At 41.8% G+C, this 20765-nt stretch overlaps 2 protein-coding genes across 9 annotated transcripts; both read right to left on the reverse strand.

The window, feature by feature from the left end:
• Nucleotides 1–3326: 3326 nt before the first annotated feature.
• On the reverse strand, nt 3327–8707 carry LOC124063754 (probable G-protein coupled receptor 173). Its single transcript, XM_046397725.1, has 2 exons — nt 7638–8707; nt 3327–6534 (listed from the first exon to the last, which is right to left on the reverse strand). The coding sequence occupies exon 2, from the start codon at nt 6366–6368 to the stop codon at nt 5157–5159; it is 1212 nt and encodes a 403-aa protein (XP_046253681.1). The 5' UTR covers nt 6369–6534; nt 7638–8707; the 3' UTR covers nt 3327–5156.
• Nucleotides 8708–11167: 2460 nt separating this feature from the next.
• On the reverse strand, nt 11168–20705 carry si:ch211-167b20.8 (protein phosphatase 1 regulatory subunit 3A). 8 transcript variants are annotated; one of them, XM_046396648.1, is made up of 5 exons: nt 19528–20703; nt 16456–16502; nt 15821–15906; nt 15429–15455; nt 12901–13034 (listed from the first exon to the last, which is right to left on the reverse strand). In XM_046396648.1, the coding sequence occupies exons 1-4, from the start codon at nt 20394–20396 to the stop codon at nt 15429–15431; spliced, it is 1029 nt and encodes a 342-aa protein (XP_046252604.1). In that variant the 5' UTR covers nt 20397–20703; the 3' UTR covers nt 12901–13034. The 8 variants fall into 8 exon arrangements, with proteins under 8 accessions (XP_046252600.1, XP_046252601.1, XP_046252604.1 ...); XM_046396650.1 differs by having other exon boundaries at nt 15821–15903; nt 19528–20701; XM_046396649.1 differs by having other exon boundaries at nt 12902–13034; nt 15391–15455; nt 19528–20704.
• Between the last annotated feature and the right edge of the window lie 60 nt (nt 20706–20765).

Below are 20765 nucleotides of genomic sequence, written 5' to 3' on the forward strand. Positions count from 1 at the left end.
CGCCTGTTTTGCCTCTGCAATCGTTTTCTCATGCTAGCATAGCATAGCCGCAACATTGGTCAGTCCAGTGCTTCAGCTTATGACCAAATACCTCTGGAGTTAATGACATTCACATCAGCCAAATTAGAAAATATTAGCATGCTGACATGCTAAACTAAGATGGTGGATATCTTCAATATTATACCTGCCAAATATCTACCTGTTAGCATCTCTGAGAATGTTAACGTAATAATGTTAGCATGTAGCTCAAAGCACTGCTGTGTAATCTTACTCAATGATTTCTTGTGTCTCTGTAAGCCATTAACAAACCATCAATGTTACAGTTCTTGGTTTTGTCAACATCACTGAGGTGTAGTTAGTTTTCTCCTCATGGTCTTAACATGCACTGGGCAAGATTAAGTTTATAAAGGAGTGATTTTTCCTCTTCCGATATTTCATTTTGAAGGATTTTTAGAGGTGAAAGTATGTTGTATTTCATAAGAACAAATGAAACAATCTGAAAAAAAAAATATGCATGATTTTGTTTAGCTGAGGTGTCTGGTGAGCACTCAGATATTTACTGGTACCCTTTGACAAGCCCAGACCTCACTGCTGCAGATCACAACCATTCAAGCTCCTACACATCCCAAAATTTCTCTGTTGTAGGTCAAGACAAGCTTTCCATATTTACGCATTGGTGTTGTATTGTCAGGTTAATGTATCATGGTAACATACGACATTATGCTTACATTATCATCTCCAAACTACTCCTGCTGTCTCAGTGTAAGCAAGAAACGATTAACAAAAAATTGTGAAAACAGGATAGAAGAAAGTCATGAGTCTGTGCTTTAACGTTTCAAATGCATTATGTATGATTTATGCACAAATGCAGCACCCTCAGACTTGATTGTTTTCCTCCCAAGGATGGTGAGGTTATTGTGACATATAAATGTGGCTGTGTGGGAGGGAAAGCACAATGAATGGCTGCTGTCTGGGAAGGTCAGGACGGGAGCTTTGTTTGAAACAGGCAGGAAGGGTGCAGATAAAATTTAAAAGACGCAAAAAACAAAAACAAAAAAACAACACAAAACTTTTAAGTGAACCGCAGTGCTCTCATAGGACAATGCAACAAGGCCTCTGCACAACTCTGTGTCTTCAGAGCATACAGTGGGCGAGGGTAAGTTTTCATAAATGACTAAGAGAGCCTTTGTTGTGGAGTATCTTGGAGAGCAGTGGGAAGAAAACTAAAAATAAGCACTTAAGACAAATCTTCAACATCAGTTATGGGGAGGCAGAGAGGCGCAGTCGGATACAACCTGTTAAACCTGCACTATTTAGAGGATGTTCACACAGCTGATGCTGTTCACTATGGGAACATCTTTTCCATCAGCCACAGTCTGAGTGCAGAAATAAAGACAAAGGAAATTATCTCTCATTCAAATTCAAAATATAGGGAAATTGTTTATCGAGAGAATACATGATCATACAATGGCTGGATTTCAATCGGGGCCTAATTGAGATTAAAAAATATTATTTTCACCTCATTCTTTTCTTTATTTTATAACTTCAGGAGCACACACACACACACACACACACACACACACACACACACACCCCTTCCTGACAACCACCCATGGAACATTGCACAATGCAGCCATTTGCACAGAACTCTGAACTACTCAATTCATTTGCACTACTGTCATTTGCACTACTCCGCCATTTGCACAATACTGCAGTACTGTTTATATATCTTTATTCTGATTGTTTCTGTCTTTTATTCTGATTGTTTTTTATATTTATATAGTGTTGTTTTATATTTATTTGTATTAGGTATTTTGTTAGGTAATTTATACCGGGGAAATTAATTTCGTTCCACCTCATGTTTCTACATGTGTGAAATGACAATAAAGCTCCTTGAATCCTTGAACCCTTGAAATAATTACGTAGTCTGGCATGACTGACTGCATAAGGTTTGTTGTACATGAGGAAGAGAGAGAAGGAGATTCAGTGCTTATATTTCATTTATGTGATTTTATGTTCCTTATGGTGCAGACAAGTTAACAATAAAAAAAACACTTTCTATTATCAGCAGTGCCATTATTTTACTTGTAAAATTAACTTCCAGATATCATATCAGAAACATATGCAAGCTTTAAAGAATAAAATTTGTTTCTCTGGTCTATTGAGCGATTGGCTACCGCCTTAAGCCCATGTCTCGGTTTACACAAAAGATTGCACAGCTGTCACTTGAAACTCCTGGTACAGAGGATTTGCATTATTTTACAAACACCATTTCTGGATTTTATGTTGTATTAAATGTTCTCTTATTTGATGTCATATAATGCAGTAGAAAAATGCTCCCTCACATGAAGGTTCTGCTTTGAAGCATCAATACTGAATTAGTTAGTTTTAAGTCCAAATGCTTGGTATTCACTCCTACTGCACATCCTTCAGTATACCTGTGCTTGAATCTTTTTCTTTTTATGAGACATTTGAGGAGTACCAGACATACTTGAGCCATTTGAAGGATTTTGCAGTATGTTTCCTTTGCCTCATTGTTTAAAACGAGACCAAGCAAGTATGGACAGTAAAAATGCAGCCTTGTTCAGTTCAGTGCAGTCAGGGGGTTTTGCTGCTACAGCCTCACTTGATCTGGCATGACCAGCTTATGGTGGCTTATGTTAGCAAACCAAAGATAGGTATTGCTACAACACTGTATGACACTGCTTAGTCATGTTATCGACTTTATGACTTCTCGATTTATGCTACCGTGTTTGCATTTACCATTATCCTGTCATTTCCATTCATAGCAACACTGGCTGCAAAGCAAACATTAGTCTCATTTAAGGTTTTATTTAAGGAAGGTTTTAAGCATATTAGAGCACTAGCTTAAGAAACACACTTTTTCGCTCCAGTTGCCTTTTTGTCCTCACACAGATGTGCAGTTCAGGCCTTATATGACAACTCTAATTGGTAGCTAGCTCTGTAGTTTCTTTTGTATTTGTACACCTGTCTCCACTGTTTTTTTATTTTTATTATTATTTTTTTTTTTTACTTAGTACTCGAGTGAAGAATCATTTGAGAGAAGACTCACAAAGTCTTTTGTTGTTGGTCAGAGCTCAGTGAAGAGGAAAGTGTCAAGATCACTTTTTCATTTCATGCAGTGAGGGGTACAAAAAGCTAGACTGATGTGCCACAAATGTACCTCTTTTTTTCTTTTCTTTTTGACATGTTCAGGAACAAAATTGCACAGGATGTTATTTGCGCCGTAGGTGCTGTAAAGTGGCCTATTTGCTGTGTTCTCCACAGGGGATCCAGCCAACATGTAAGCAGGTCATGACTCAGAATGCATCAAAAGTAGAGTCTTTATTGATGAGTGGGCAAAAGAACCACCTCAGTTTAACTGTACAGTTACAGAATATCATCTCGCGAAGGAATGCCAGACGTAAAAATTATGGACCTCAGTTCGCTTTTCACTTCTTCTTTCCATATCAACATCTGTACAAGTTGTAATCCACAGTCCTGAATCTATGAAATGCAGTGGAATGCATGCTAATACAGTATGCTGTGCAAGTGTCCACATTTAGAAAATTGACTGCACAAATATATCTATGCCTAACATACTGTAGGTTTGACATTTGTATTACATGAATCGTAATTTGGAGAAACAACGTAGTCTAAGCCGGTTTCCATACACCAAACATCTCTGGGGTCGTGTCCAGGCTGACGTTTAAATTTTGAAATTCCTGTGATCCAGGACACTCAAATGGTTGTTGAGGGGGGAAATGTAAGAGGGCCTTTTAACATTCAAGTATCCATCACATTAAGTACCACTTCATTTCTTCTTCTTCTTCTTCTTTTTTTTTTTCTTTGTCTGCGTTCTGGTGACAGAGAGTAAAAGCATACTCTAAAACATTCCTAAGATCATCCTTTGTGGAATAAATAAATAAACAAATGAATAAATGTTCATTTGCTAATGATTTTTTTTAAACCGACATAATTTACATCGCCATTCAAGTCATTAAATCCTGTGGGCTGTTTGCAGCGTGCAAGTGTTGTTTTCTAATTATTCTGTCCCCTTTTTCATTATCCATCTGTAGTTCACATTCCCTTGTACATTACCATTAAAAAAATCAGACTACATTTTCAGTCACAGAAATCCATTTAAAGGATAAATTTCCATATGATGATTGTTCAGTTTTGTATGATTTTGGGACACCAAGATGAGGCTGCTTTCATACTGACTCAATATCACTGGAACCTATTCGATCGTCATTATTCCTCACATCTTCCTCCCTCCTTCCTCTCCTATCTCTCTACCGCTTCCTCTCACACACACATACACACAGTTGCTATATAAAAACACACAAGCAGGAATATACATTCCTGTACAGTCTATACAATATGAAATCAAGTCATATTTCAAAATAGTGTCATCTGCTTAACATGTATAGTTTACAAATAAAGGAAAACAGGCAATTTTTTATGATACAAAGAAACCTGACACGCCCTAAATCAAGTCCAAAAAATCAAGCATGTTAGGGGCTTCTTGGGTTCACAACAGCTATTTAAATGTATCCAAGGTTATTGGGTCCATTCAATATGCAGTCTTCTTTGAATTACATGAAAAGGCGTCCAGGGTGGTCTACCAATCCGTTCAGACCCTTTTGAGTTCCTTGATGTGTTTCAGAGTTAGTAAGGCTCTGATTAACACTTTCTATTCACAGTCCACAGCACATTTCTTCAAGGATTTCAACTCTCTGTTTATCTGTTTAGTGCCTCATCTGACACAGAAACTAATTCTCTGTCGAAAGCTCTGGGGCGTGTCCCACTGAAATAAGGCAACGTTATTTTAAAATGGCATCTGTCACACTTAGTTGGAGCGGTGATTGTTGTGATCTTTCCCTACTCATTAATCATACAGTACATCATCAGAAATGCAAACCGTTTAAGTGTTACCGGGGCTTTTCTATTGGCCTCTTGGCTCAAACCATTGCACCGGACACATTTACACAAAACTCAACATTCGTATTGAAATAGCACTGTGCCTGCATTTGTTGGCAAAAATTGGATTTTGTTGTGCAAAACAACATAACAGACACTTAACCAAGGTGCATTACATCACGTCTATTCTCCAAATTTCCATTTAAGACCTGAAACATTCTCTTCACATCTTATCACATAATGCAGTAGGCCTCGTCCTGGGGTAGGTGTTGTTTAGTCCTCCAGTAGGTTGGCAGGTGAGCTCTCAGCACTTTTCTCAGGTCCTCGTTGAGCAGGAGACAGAAGATAGGGTTGACTCCGGCTTGAGCAAAGCTCATCCACACTGTGATGGAAAGGTACCTGTGAGGGATGGTGCAGGACTTTACGAACACCCTCCAGAAACACGCCACAATGTAGGGAGCCCAGAGGACCAGGAAGAGCAGGGTGATGGTGTAGAACATCCTGCCTAGCCTCCTCTCTGACCTCACCTCTTCCATCCCGAGCAGCCGCCGGTGTTGATTGTGTAAATTTTGCCTGATGCCCAACAGAGTGGGTGGCATGGGACCACGACCGAACCCTGCAATCCAGTTAGCTGCGGCTTGACCTGTGGCCCCAGGACCATGGAAGGTCCAGTTCTGGCTGATAGCTGGCACTAGCTGGACAGGTTTCATCTTGCGGTGCCGGTACTCAAACAGCAGCAGCTTGGCGTAGAAACCGTGGGTGGCCAGGACCACCACTGCCAGCATGAGCATGAAGCCCAGGGTGTCGTTGGTCTTCAGGTAGCGGTGTTCAAAAATGCACTGATCCTCATCACGGATGAACTTGTATGTCCCCACGTCAAAGACAGGTGGGAACGCCATGGCGACAGCCAGAGTCCACACCATGCAAATGATGGCGGCGCAGGTCCAGATGGTCATGCGCTTGGCGTAGAATCTGTGGTGGGCGATGGCAAGGTAGCGGGTGACAGCCACACAAAACAGCATGAAGGCAGCGTGAAAACAAAACAGCACAGCCATAAAAGCCACAACTTTACAACTCAAGGCACTGTAAGTCCAGGCCGAGCTGTTGTGGACAGAAACCAGCACAAAGGGGAAGCAGGCAGCAGATCGAACTGCATCGGCCAGGCACAGGTCCAGGAGAAAGAAGTAGGGAGCCTTGTGAAGTGTCCTGTCTCGTAGGACCAGCAAGGAGACCAAGAGGTTGCCTACGAGGCTGACACAGATGATCAAGCCCAAAAAGACCAGCTTAAAGTAGGCAGACACATCTGTGGCAGAGATTCCTCCGCTGTTGCTGCTGCTGTCGCTACTGCTGCTGCTGCTGCTGCTGCTTCTAGCCAGTCCACTCTGTGAGGCCAGCACAGCCAGCAGACTGCCGGGGCCATCGATGGCAAAGCTCTGGTTAGCCATTCTATCCCCTTCCACAAGAGCCTGCCTGGTTCGGGCCCTTTATAAACACTACAGATCCTCCTACAGCCGTCGTCTCCCACGGCTCCCTCGTCTTTACAAGGAGAGGCCGTGAGGATCTTTTCTACACGACAGACTCATCTTTCCTCTTTGTCCACAACCTCACCACCTGTGAACACACACACACACACACACACACACACACACACATACACACACATACACATTTTGAGGAATGAAAAACAAGACTTTTGACATGCTTGTTAGGCCTAAAATAGTCCACTAAAGGGACTCAAAACTTACATTTAACAGCATTGATAAAGAAGTGCTGTGTTGGGCAACACAGTGAAAATCTCTGCCTTCCTGTTTCTCTATGGCTGGGATCAGATCAGCAGCTCTACAGCATGCCAGCTCCTTGGCTCTCTCAGTAATTACCTTGCCCGTTGCTAAGATACAACAGCTCACATACTTTGTGCAAGTGTGGGTGTTTGAGTGAATGCACGGGGGTGTACAGAGGGATGGAGCAGACACAGTACAGCCAACACTGGGCATGTCCAACAAACAGAGATGTTGTAAATGAGCAAAGAACATTTAATGGTTTCTCTCTGCCGCCCTGTGCATGTGTATGTGCGTGACAGTCCTTTAGAGAGCAGAGGGTGTAATCTGTACCATTCACAGCACATAACAAATATGACAGTATAATGGAGCAGAGCAGGCGATCATTTGGTTTATATCGCAGGCCTATGTGTGAAGTGTGGAATTTTACTCGTTTTACATACTCGTAGCCGGGCTTTGGTGTTTCATCGAGGAGCCTACCAGCAACCTTGTTTAAAGAAGACACGATTAGAAACGTAAAAAATGTAATGAAAATCAAATCAAAAAAATAAATAATGAAAACAAATTCAGACATGCAGCCTCCCCTACAAACATCGTTTACAGGCATGAGGTGACAATAAAACACAGCTGTGCTTGTCTGGGTGGGCCTCGTCTATGTAGGCCATGGAACACAGTATGTTTAGCTGAATCTGTAGGCTTCATTTTTCCATCCCCAAAAGCCCTCTGCCACCTTGACAAAAATCATTTCACCTGAATAAATGGCTGCCATGTGTGAAATACAGGCTTGAGTGAAAAACAGATGAACAGGTGTCAAAATCACCTCTGGTGTGTGTGTGTGTGTGTGTGTGTGTGCGCGCGCGCGCGTGAGACTGCGAGTGCGCATGCATGCATGTGTGCGTGTGTGTGTGTCTGAGGAAGAGAGAGATGATAACCTACCTTTCATCCCCTCATTTTTTTTTTTTTTTTGTGGGGGGGGGGGTGGCTGCTCTTCTTTGACGGCAAAAACAAACAACAAAAAAATGGATCCCAGTCGCTTTGTTTCACTGTGTGTTAAATCGAGACAAAAACACATAATAAAGCCTCATGCTCTTGCTGTGCTCTCGGGCTCAAACAACACCTGTTATGCATAAATCCATCGCGAGGAAATCGCACTGAGCAACATATAATAAGCATAAGATGGCAGAGGCTATCTAATAATCAACAGCTGATCAAACAATCCGGGATGAGGACTCTGCCGTTAAGCCACATTAAAGAGACGTGTATATCTGTATATGTATTTTAAAAAGAAAAAAGAAAACATCACCACTGCCACCCCTTTTTTACAGTTTCGTGGAGAGGGATGTGTTGGTTTGGTCTGTGTCTGAATATCATCCGAGAAAAAAGATTTTATGTTGCATCACGTCGAACGTGGATTTCCAGAAGCCGAGAAACAGACGCGATAAAAAAAATATATATCTCGCTCTGTTCATACATCCAAATGATGTCAGATTTTCGGTGCTTACAATAACCCACCCACAAACGATAGAGAGGAAAAAAAGATCGCGCATCCCCTAAATGAATCGTCTTGGCATGTATATTGGCTAGTGGCACCGGAACAATTAGTCCACACAGACAGCAGCCTCGATACGTCGCTTTCCCCCATCTTTCAGTCAAAAAAAGGCGATGTATTTACCCTGATCTGTTAATATGCAGTCTTTGTTTTGCTGTCCAGCGAAGGTGGACTACATCTCAATAGTCCTCAATAAAAAGCCTCCATGACAGAACAAATACATGTTTTTTTTGTCTCCCCCCCCCCCTCCTGACAAATCCAGCGATGTCACGAGGGGATTCACATCGCCGACGCTGTCGAGATCATGATTTAATGATCACAATAACAATTTAAAAGAAAATAGAAAACAAAAACAACGCGGCCGGATTAGGCGAATTATTCCTGAATAATCCCAATTATGGCTGCTTGCAATGAGGCAGCTCGCACATTCGCGGAAAGCGTCGGTTTTATTCGGAGAGAGAGAGAGAGGGAGAGAGAGAGAGAGAGAGAGAGAGAGAGGGGAGGGATGGGGGAGAAAGAGGGAGGCGGACCTGTGCCGTGTTGTGAGCAATAACTTGAAAGTGATGTTTTATTTTAACCGTCTCTCTCTCTGTCTCTGGCATCTTGTATGACGCGTCTGTCTTCTCCGGCCATCAACCAAACTGTGTCTTCCATTGGTCTCCTGCCCTTGGTGACAGACTGGACCCCAAGATGATTCAAACCGGCGGCAGCAAGGAATTCTGGGTCCTCTGGAAGAATTTCTATTTGTTTTTACAGAATACTCGAATTTCCATGGGGCCCTAAAGCATCAGCATTTGAGTCCGAAAGAGAACACATTTCAAATCCAGTTCCTGTTTATGCTTCTTATTTTCATGTGTTCAGTTTTTATTTCTTGTAAATTCATTGCAACTGGGGCTTTTTCATTTGCTGTTGTCATTTGTACTTTCCCCTCGCTTTATTTTATTTTTATCCTCTTTTACATAAGAGTGTAGGTATATTTTAGTTGCTTGGTCCAAACAACTATGGGCTGAAAAGAAACTTTAGTCCTTCTTGGCCCGCAGAGGATGAAGCCTAAAGAGCTTCAGACTTTTTATCCCTTCAGTGTCATCATAAATGTGACATTTGTGGTTCTGACTGAATATGAGCCTCCCCATTTATTGGATAGACTGTCATGAAACTGGTACATATTCATGCTCCCCCTAGGATGAATTAATTTATTTTTTATCTGGTGTCATAATCAGGTCAAAACTTAAATATGACTTTTCCGTTAGCCTCAGCTGTACTTGGTGTTTGGTGCAAATGTCGGCATGGCAAACTAAACTAAGACAGTGAATGTGGTAAACACACCTGGCCACAAGTTAGCATTGTGTACAGGTTAGCATGCTGACCTTAGCATTTAGCTCAAAGCAGCTATGTGTCCTAATACAGCCTGACAGAGATGCTATTATGTATCTTTTGAATAACAAAACTAATAATTTTACTGGCTGATTCACCCCCAAACTCCATGCAAAACATCCAGTAGCCTCATGTAAATTTATTACTTAAAGTGTTATTTTGGGGGGCCATTTCATCGTTTTCATCGTTAGCATCAGAATTGATGTACATATCATGTACATCATGATGTACATATCAAAAACTTCTGACAGGTGATGATGAGCCTCATTACGTTGGGCTTACAGTCCAAAGACGAGCATTTGAAAAAGATGTAGTAAATTGAACACTGAACATTTATGGTCCTTTAAAGTGATTTACTTTTTGGTTTAGAAGTAAATGTTTTGATATGTCTTTTCTTTTGTTAAAAAGACAAGTTTTAAAGGTTTTACTCTGCATTAAAAGAGGAATCTTTTGTCATGAATATTAAAAGTGGAGAATTTTCATAAAAATCACTTCAGAATGTATAGAAGTTGTTGTTGACACAAAAACAAGATTTGTCTTATCTTGGGGTATTTTGCTGATGTTATTTAAGTAAAAGCACTTCTCACTGTTTCAACGGTTTCTTGTTAAGACTTGGTTCCATTCCAACAAGCTAACCCTTCCCTCAAAGTGATATCACAAGAGAAGAAATACCTCCTTAAACTGCTGTTGGTAATAATGTCAAATCACCCACAGAAGAGCCTCTTTTGAAATCACTGCTTCACACAGTTTTCAGTGGTATATTGCTTAAAAAGGCAGTAATTATTTCAAAGTGAATGTCTGTGGTAGAATTCAAACTGATTATCCTCCTTGGGTCAGTTTTAAGTCTGCTTAAATTTTTAATACACTCCACACTCAAGCTATGTGACCATCACACAAATGAATCAATCCCACCCTTTTCCCCCTGCACAAGTCTATGAAATGCAAGTGTGCTCTGAGTAATAATTTTGTTTTAAAGCTAAATACATAATCCACTTATTTCAAAAGAAAACCTGACAGCCAAGACCATTCGTGGGTTTGAAGTTAGCAAAGTTCATACAAGATGCAGTAGATTGATTTAACAGGAAAACACTGCAGTAGATCCTATAACTTTTAGTGGCTCACGGGTGCAAAGAATAAAGACACTGGTGAATCACAGTCAGAAATAGTCTGTGACATGTCATCTGTACCATCTGAGGAGGTTTCCTCAGGATTTTCAGCCTTTAAAAATTAATCTCAGCTTACAATAGCCAGTGTGCACTGTGGTCTATCATGACACTGTGACTTCAGTGCAATGCATGACCTCTGGCTTCCAGCTACAGCTCAGATTGCAGTCTGTGTATTTCCACTTCAAGCAAAACTGAATGTGCTCCAGAGGCAGAGGAGCTGAAGGCTCTGATTTTATTTCTGTGGTGTGTCAGTCAGTGTCTCTAAATTTTCTACTCTGCACTGCAGTGTCATTACTGTGCATGCACCTTGCATTGCACACATTTATTTTTGGGAAGTGGGCAAAAAATAATAAAGAACAAAAAACAAGGACGCATAGTGGTACATACAGGGTGTAAGACCATGTTTAATGGCAATACACTGCGAAAACTTTCATCACTTCAAACATGTCATCCGGTGCTTCAGTCTGTCTGTGAGGTTGTCAAAGTAGTCTTACAAAATTCTTTGTTGTGCAACATCAACACTATGGGTTTACTAGCGAGGATCAACAGGAAGACTCATGTGCAACAGTGAAGAGACGCTGAGCAGGCTGGTGTTTCTCTAATGATTAACAACACTTTCCACTTGTTTTGTCCCTCAAGCAGCATCACTTTCAAAGTGATGCTCGCTATAGGTCGTAAGATTTTTTTTTTTCCTTAAGGCAAAATACTTCACATGTCTGCGACTTGCTTTTGCAATCTGTAAACAAAAATTCCATTTGTATAACGAGTTTCTTTAGCTTTCCACTATGGTAATGTTTTTTTTTGACTTTCATTAAAGACATCACAACACATGGAATTCACAAAAGTTAAACTCATGGCAGTGTGGTTAGACATCAGCCTCAGCTACATCGACACCAACGATCAAAAACTGACACCACGTACACAAACATATCTGACAAGAAAAAAGGTAACTACAGACCACTTATAAAATATCTCTGATGATATACTGTGCTTCACTATCAGAGTGATCACAATGTTCTTATTTTATTTTACTTAACACTTGTTTGAGTAAATGCATGGAAATATAGCCAGCATTTGTAAAATTACTTTCCCTTTGCATTGGACTTTGCATGGAAATACTCATAAATTAATATGTCTTTCATTTGACGAAATCTAAAAAAAACATACAGTGACACAACCTCAAAGGGTGACTTGTGTTGTTTTTTTTAAAAAATACTTTTTGGCTTATTTTGGGCCACGAAAAGGCACTTCACTTGAGATCAGATCCGAATGGCTTAATCACAAATGGCGCAGGACGAAAAGAAGTCCGATCAAGAATAGGGCACTGGGTTCCTGCAACACTATCGAGAGGGAGACGACTCCACTCAGAAAGACGACGGATGGCATCAGATTCCTGTTGACGTCATGCTCAGACTGGAGTGCGGAAACCTCTGACAGCGTGTTTGGTGGATTCTCTGAAAATGCATCAGTCGAAATCTGTGGAGCATCTTCCTTCTCCTCCCAAGCTGAGACAGACTGAAGAGCTACGTTTTGGCTCACCTCAGTGACACCTGGACTCACTGAAGGGGTTTCTGTGAGTTCAGGTGATGGCGGAGCTTCACCCTCTCCTCCCAGGGATGCCTGGCTGTCTGCCACAGGAGGCAAGAGTGCAGGCCGACCGCTTTCATGATTTGCTGCAGACCTGGTGGAGCCTTCTGATAATCCCGTGACAAGTTCACTCAATCCCTCTGCAACCTCTCGTTCAAAGCCCTGAGTCATAGGGGGGGCAGAGACAAACTCAGCGGGCTGTTCAAGACTAGGACGACTGGTTGAGCTGTCGGTCGCCACGTCCTCTCTTTTTACTGGCCAAAGATTTGCCTCGGATTCAGACAGAAGATGCATGCGCGAGGCCTCTGAGGGGGGGATTTCCTCTCCACCAGCTTGGGAGCTGTCTGATCTCAGCTTTGACTTTTGCTGTAGGGAAGGAGCTGAAGCAGGCAGCAGTGCAGGGGGACTACTGTCTGTGGGCTGCTCTGACGTTTGGTTGCCTAATTCACAGTGGAGTCTGGGTAAAGGCTGTGACTTATCTGGCTGGACTGATTCACTGGCACAGAGTACAAAGGATGAATTGGTTGGAAGTGTGGCTTCGGATGACATACAAGGGAATTGTTCACCTGGGGATACAGTGTGAGCGGACGGTGTGCCATCAACAGATGGAAGCTCTTGGTTGGGTGGGACAGAGGGACCAGATGGGTGAACTGCAATCTGTTAAAGTCAAACAGTGAGACAACAGTGACAGCTAGGACAGTAAAAGACAAAGGGGAAAGATTTCTATTCCACGTTAGCAATGCACGCAGAGAGAAGAAAAGCATTTTACTCCAGACTAATGCTTTTCTGTGAGATGGAAACCATGCTGACATTGTAATTGTGAGGAAATGCACAGAAGCAGAATGAAAGGATTGACATCTTTCTTCAAAATTACTGGCAAACATGTGCTTTCTGCTGCTTTTAATTCCCTTGCCATGTGTTTAAATGGTGTACAGAGATAAGATGCTTGCAAACAGCACAAGGTCATCAAATGGAGAAAAAAAAATACATCAATGCAATTTTTAATAATTATTTAATACTCAAGTTTATCCAATGCAGATATTTTCACATACTGAGCTGGGGTGGTGATTGTTTTTCTGTTGAACTCCAAGAACTGAAACTAATACCATCCCAAAAAAGAAGTTTATTTTTCATTTTCACTTGATATTATTCAAAAAGAAAAATTGCTAATTCTCCAGAAAAAAGCTTTGCCGTTGGTGAGGCTGCTACGACAGACATTCAAGGTCAAGTCAAGATGAAATCAGGACGATATAAAACCAGAAGACAGATAACCAAAACAGCACCCGAAGGAACAAGTGCAAGAGCAAGACACACAGATAGCAGGCGGGCTAAGACAGAGCACGTGTTAGACACAGATGAAGATGTTCAACATCATGTAATGTTTTATTTCCAGTCAAAGATCCAGCTGTGACCCTGGTATCCTGTTTGAGGGCAAGACATCACAGAATTACAACAACACTGACTAAGACATACATGTATATTTTACTGAAGTGTTCGGCTTGTGCTCGAGAGGGCATCTTGTGTAAATCTCAGAGAAAAGTCTATTAAGAAATGACATTACAGCACCACAAAAAGCTAAAGGGAAACCAAACTTTTGTCCTCAACTGAATGCTCAGCCATTACAGCAGTGTATTCTGGCATTTAAAATGTTAACATTTAAGTTGGAAGTTATTGTACAAAACTTGGAGAATTAATTTGTCATGAATGATAAATTTTGAACGTTTACCCTCTGAGTACTTCTGAACTAGATTCTAAAATTATATTCTGGATGGCATGTGGAGCAAGGAAAACATTTACCGGAAGGAGCTGCTGTTCATACAGTAGTTGACTGGTTCACTTTTAATGCTCGACCAAAGGGGTAACATCATGCATATGGAAACTGGTGTAAAACAAATATTAAGATGATGATGGATGAGTGCATGCCTGTCACATATGTTTGTAGTATCAGTAAGATATTAATACCACATCACATGCTGTCATGTTATTCTGTCGAGGCTGTAGGTGGTTTAATGAGTTCTACTGATCACCTGTAACTTCCTTTTCTTCTGACATAGAAATGTCTTCCAGTCCAACATCTTTTATGAATGAAACTGTTTGTAATTTAACCCCTTGGTAATTTTGTTTGTAAGCAGTTCAGTTTTGTCTTCCACCATCTTACTGTTAAAAAAACACTCAGTTGCGTTTGAATGTGCAAAAATACACTCGCTGAGCAGTGAGTTCGGGAGTACATTGATTTTTGGTTATCATCTAGTTGTCTAGTATCTGTAGCGGTTTTCAGTTTGCAAACGGTACCTTTGACTTATCCTTCATGAACAACCTTTCTCAGTTTACTGGTTGGGGAGATGGACTGAATGTTTGGCTTTGTTTCAGTTCAGCTTCAGTTCAATGCAATCGGAGCTCCGGTCAAGCACCGAACGATTTGGTGGACGAATCCTTTTAATCAACTGGTGCTAATGACCCACGATACTGAAAAGGACCGATGCCACTCCCATGGCTGTTCATAAACTACCAGAAGGTTAGCTTAATTTAGCATAAAGACTCTGAATGAGGAGACTCCATAAAGTCCCGTTCAAGAAACGGTCCCTCCTTGTAGATAAACTGAGTGTGAAAACCTCTTTTTATGGTTTGTATGAAGATAACGTATTAATTTGTGAGCTTTAGAGGTTTCGGTGGTGCCATCAGTCTTCTCATCTAACTCTCAGCATGAAAGTAAATATGCACACTACCCCAAAATGTCCAACTATTCCTATAAGATAGCACCGGAGTCACAGTGATTGTGCAATGCTGTCTGCGGTCCAAAATGAGTTTGAGTCAGTACAAATAATTCAAAACACTTTGACAACAGTGCTGAGGGCACTGGACATGGTCTAAATGGATATTAGTGCTCTGAATCACATAACTGAAAAAGACACAAGTTCAAAATAAATGAGGACAAAATGAAAATGCGCACAAACATGAACAACATGCATCGTGATATGAATACAATAAGAAGCTGACAACGAAAACAGCATACCATTACTCGTGCTAAAGCGGCGAGAAGCGAGACGTTACCTAAGTTGTTGCTGAAGCTTCAATGAGCTGTGAACAATATAAATAACCAAGCTTTATGATGATAAGCTTTAAAAAGTTGAATGTTCATCATGTTTGTTATGTTTTATTAGACACATGACTCACATAAAGGGGTAAAGCACTTAGCCTGCTTACCTGTTAAATGGGGATGTGTCAACAACAGCATGCAAATTAATATAATTTGAACGAGTAATTTGCTAAATGTGTATCCTCTGTTGGCAAGTGGCCTAAGTAGATGCGATGGGCCATTTTCACTTTTTCAGGCCGTAGAAAGTTCATGAAGAAAATAACCCTGATGAACCTTCTTAATGGGTAACAATTTATTCCCTGAGAAACTGTTTCTGTCTTTCCCATTCGTCTTACTACACCCTTACCTCTACGTCAATCTCCGGCTGCACAATGGCTGGGCAGACAGCTGTAGGCCTGACGAGTCCTGACATGGAGGTCCCTGCTTGTTCTGCTGATGTAAAACAGATACTTAGCCTGTGAGAGTCTGATTAGTCTGAATAGAGGAAAAGCAATAGCCTTATTCAATCAGCATTTTTCACCTATGGTACTTAAGCAATTAAAGGGGCCCTCCATATATGAAAACATTTGTGTTGTGACTTCTGGTACTCTGATCGGCTCTTTCTAAAGTTTGAGTTTGACAGAGAAGACTGCATGACACACTGGAGGTGTTGGGTTTGAAAGGAGAGGGCATTTACGATAGGAGGCAAGGGGCATGGGGTGTGTTGGAGGGGTTTCCATAGTGACACTCTGGGAAATGTAGGATTCAGTTTTTTTGAATCAGCACTCACATTAGACTTAAAGTCAGGACATCTCGGCCTCTGCTACATCAAATTTTACCTGCCTTTTTAAAATTAGTTTGTTGAGAATAAAACTGACTGACTCCACATCCTGTGCAGTATTATTATAACTGTCCATTATGCAATTGTTCAAGTATTTATGTCTTCTTTTTCTCAGATAGTGAATGCATATGTCAGTAGTGACAACAGCGTTCGTACTGTACCTTCTTCTTTTTCCTGCTCATCCTCTGAGTCAAAATCATCGTTCATACTGAAAGAAAAGAGAGACATTTGGGTTATAAGACAAATGCTTTCAACATAGCACTCTTTAAAACACAGCAAATGTATAGATGACTTTACAAACATAGCTAGGGCCTAGAAAACAACGTTGTATTAACACGAGGCCTCATAACAGTAATGCAACAAACAGTGTATTGGTTGAAATGTGGGCAGATGCAGCAGGTGAGACCTTTGCAATGAAAAGATTTGGTTATGCTCAGTTTGCAGCTGAGGATGGACAGCAAGACAAGAAAATGTCCATCTGTGTGCTGATGATTCTTTATCTTCCACAGTTTTGTATAAGACTTTGGCCGTGAAGGCTGTGAACACCAGACTGATACCAAGACTGAGTGTAAGAATAATGGTTAGTGTATAAAGAAGGAACATTCACAGTAAAATGGCTTAGTATTTGCTATGCAGTTGGGCTGTTAACATCCTGAATTAGTCATTTCAACTGAACGTGACTGTTTCTGTTTCTGAGCTGCTAAAGCAGCTAAGCAGAGTGCTGTGAAGCCAACAACTGCAGCGATGACCCATTTCATTGGAGTGTTTGTTCAAATAAATGACGAGGTGGAAAATTATTGAGTGCGACATTGTAAACTGAGGGTAAGGGTCACTTAAAAGTGCAAACATAATATAAGCCAGTAGAAGATATATTTTTCCATTGGTGTTGATGTGTCAAATGACAGAAATAACTAAAGGAGACGCTGAGGACCTCAGATAAATGAAGTTATTTGGATATTGACAGTACTATAATCCATGTCCGTGATAGGTGTTTTAACATGCTGCTACATCAGATCCTAAATATCAATAAAATGATGGGAGAAGCACATGCAAAGTAATGAAGCCGAAAGGTTTTCTATAATAAGGAACTTGTGTTGAAAGAGGCTGTGATGCAACTTTGCCAAGAGAGTCCTGCACAGGATGCCAAATGAGATGAAGGTCAAGAAGAGTGACGAGCATGTGACAGGAGAGTGGGGATAACCCGGCAAGCTGTTCATACTCCTCACTCGTTTTTACTGCGCTCGCAGTTTAATCGCAGCAGAGATCTGACAAAGATCTTTGCGCTATACTTTTGCTGTGGCGTCATCAGTCGCTCTAAAGCTCTGCATCATACTGCCAACTTTTGCCAGCTCAATTACAGCAAGAACGGCATGTTCAACAACAATTACAAAAGCAAGAGGAATTACTGATAACTTTTGGAAAAAGACAGACACCAAGCTTTTTGTTGTGAATTTGAAAGCTGCATTTCAGATGCCTGGTTGACAAAAGCCAGTCTGGTTCAAGGAGCTTATAAAATTTCAGATTTAAGAAGGTGGTGGTTTCACGCAGTGTGGGCAGGTGTGTGTGTGTGTGTGTGTTTTGGTTTGCACACATTACAAAAGATCTAAAGACTGATTTAAATCATTTTTTAATATTTTGATAGCTCTACTCAAGCCTGTGATGTGGAAATGTGGCTCGTTCTGGCCCTGGTCACGTTGCAAAACTCAGCACTCAGCAGCAAGTTGATGCAAAAAAGATTAAGACTGAGGCAAACCTCGGCAACCACTTGGTAATCAAGACAGATGATAGTGAAACAGAAGAAGAGCATTGTTCCTGCTCTGGAATCAGTATTTACTATCAGCTACTTTGATATCTATATTTACCAGGGGTAGATACACTTCAGTTAAACATAAACTAAACCAACAGTAGGCCACCTTCAAACCTGCTGCATGTGTAATTAATATTAACATAAGAGTTCATAATACATTCTAGTGTCTAGTTTTGTTTCATAATAACCTTGTCTCCCGCTGGCTGTCTTGTCAATGTGCTAAAATCCAATTATCAGTGAACTTCAAAGCATCTAATGGTATCTATATTGGTTGCTATGGTGGTGTGGGGGGGGACGCCGGCCCAGTTTCTCCTCCACAAACTCCTCCTTTTCAATCAGTGACTCATCCATCCCTAATAACCCATCTGGCCCCAACAGCTACAGCAAAGAAGCCCTACACGACGGACACATCAGTTTATACATTGTTTGCTCCTTTTATGGAACCTTAGAAGCTTGGGGGATCTGACCTGCTGTCCTGCTGTCTCCGTCAGCGTGTGATTCATCGCATACTTTCATCTTGATATAAAAGTAAACCAGGCATTCAAATCTTCCTCTCAGGGATTAGTTGACTTAAACACCGTAAATAAAGCAGAGAAAGGGACAGAAAGGGTTTCCAGTCTACAACTACACAAGGGAAAGAGGCCGATCTGCTCCCCTGAAATTGTTCTGCTGCTCCCCTATGACTCTGTTAGAAAAGGTCAGAAGTAAATTTAATGCAGGGAAACGCCAGGCCCTGAAAACGACACCTGCCCTTTTCCTATTTTGATCGCCGTCACACACCACTGGATGATTGGCATTCTGAGGGGGGCGTGTATTCTGCCTAAAACTCTCGCTGCAGGGTGAAGACGCCTGTGTGCGAAGAGTGAAACGAGCCATAAACAAACTTTATGATCGGTTGCTTGGGGTGCTTTGACACTCACTCCAGCTCTCGTGGTTTGACAAACTACTTAGCTGTGGTTATTAACATCCTGCTTTACTTTAGACTTGTGTTCTTACTATGCTGAACGCAGTCTTGAGGCAGAACTAGTGAATAAAGCTGATGCCCATTAGACAAAAGCTCAAAGGGTATTAGTAGGCAACTGGAGCTCTTCAGCTGCTGCACAAATATCTGGTGCTTTTGTGATTCGATGGCTAATACAGAACCAGTGCCAAAGTTAGTCTATGGACAGTTTAAAAGGGTATGAAAGTTCTAATCTTCAGGAATTACTGTGCCTTTTAGTATCTTAATTTTGCCCTTGATGAAACGGTTGGGCACCTCGAAACTTTATGCAGACTGAGATCGCACAAGTGATAATGAAAAGTGAGCGCATCGGTCTCTTGAGATCAGAGGTGAAAGGAATCTCAGATGGACAGTGGAGAGCTGTTAACTTTCTATCCCTTGGTCTGCATCTGACAAATGAGGGCACAGGTGTGACAGGAGGTTTACCTGTAAGCTTTTGGAGGTTTCAAGATACTTCTCTTTTGTTTGGTGTCGATGGTTCTCTGAGCTGAATCGTCCTCATAGGACAGGAACAGAGTCACCACATAATTCATAGACGAGTTATTAGCCCAGTAGTCACCATCAGAGGTTTCATAGCGAACAACAAACTCAATGCGAGAGCCGTGCGTGGTGTAAGGTGGTGCAAAAGACAGCTTGAAGGAGAACCGATCGGTCTCCCCATCATTAGACCCCTGGACATACTCTGCTGGATGGTCAAAGTACGTAGCCCAGTTGTCCATGGTCGATCTGATATAGACTGCTTTGTGGAAGGAGATGTTCAAGACTCGTATCACCCCACTGAAGGCGAGCGGCTCATTCTCCACCGGAGACACCCGCTCAACCTCCACTTTACTAGCGCGCACAGCCTGCAGCAGGGCGCCGTCAGTGGGCGCGTTAAACTCTGGGTGCACATGATAGGTCGGTTCTCGCTGTGGCTTTCGATACTTTGCTTCCTCTTCCTCCCACCTTGCACTGTCGTCTTCCTCGTCCGAATCATAGGCACAAAATTCCTTCACATCCACCAGATCCCCACCTGTTGTATCGGCGAATGACACTCTTTTTCCGGCAGACAGCGCCAAGTGGATCCGCATATACTCAGCCGTCTCATCGTAGATGGACGAGCCTCGCTTTCTGGGCACTGGGGAGCATCTTGGGATGAGGTGGACGTCCTCGGTGTCATCGTCTTCATCATCTTCATCATCATTATCGTTATCCTCGTCGTCTACTGAGGACCTACTCTCTGCCTCCCCGGCTGACTTGCGAGTTTTAATCGTGGTAAAAAGGCCCTCTTCACTTGGTATGGTTAGAAAAGACATGTTTGTTTGAGTGTGCACTCATGGAAGCTGCCCGCTGAACACTGTATATACGGCGTCTCCAAAATGCACTACCAAATACTAATATGAGTTGCGCTGCGGTGGCCAGTGTAGATCCGGCGCTGTTCCTGCGTTGGCCTGCGCACGGAGCCTCTTCAGTCAACGTGTGGCGTTAAATGTCACCCATGGAACAACGTGGCTTTGCTGCCAGCCCTTGTAATAGCGATAGTGTATCCCCTGGTTTACGTGACTTTATGCATCACAATTTGGCCGCTGTCGCGGATGGAGCGGCCTCTAATTATAGCACTGACCTACCGGGCTCTCCATGTCCCGAATTTGTCTTTTACGTTGGTACAATCCTGCGACCCCCCC

This window comes from Scatophagus argus, chromosome 8 (assembly GCF_020382885.2).
Source record: "Scatophagus argus isolate fScaArg1 chromosome 8, fScaArg1.pri, whole genome shotgun sequence".
Taxonomy (NCBI): domain Eukaryota; kingdom Metazoa; phylum Chordata; class Actinopteri; family Scatophagidae; genus Scatophagus; species Scatophagus argus.

What these genes read in the sequence shown, in the direction of transcription:
- LOC124063754 (XM_046397725.1), bottom strand. Translation starts at nt 6,368, where the DNA reads ATGGCTAACCAGAGCTTTGCCATCGATGGCCCCGGCAGTCTGCTGGCT.
- si:ch211-167b20.8 (XM_046396644.1), bottom strand. Translation starts at nt 20,396, where the DNA reads ATGTCTTTTCTAACCATACCAAGTGAAGAGGGCCTTTTTACCACGATT. An exon ending in TGAGCAGGAAAAAGAAGAAG is followed by an intron (nt 15,907 to 16,455) that starts GTACAGTACGAA and finishes GTTTTACATCAG; the next exon opens with CAGAACAAGCAGGGACCTCC. An exon ending in AGCCGGAGATTGACGTAGAG is followed by an intron (nt 13,035 to 15,820) that starts GTAAGGGTGTAG and finishes TGACTTTAACAG; the next exon opens with ATTGCAGTTCACCCATCTGG.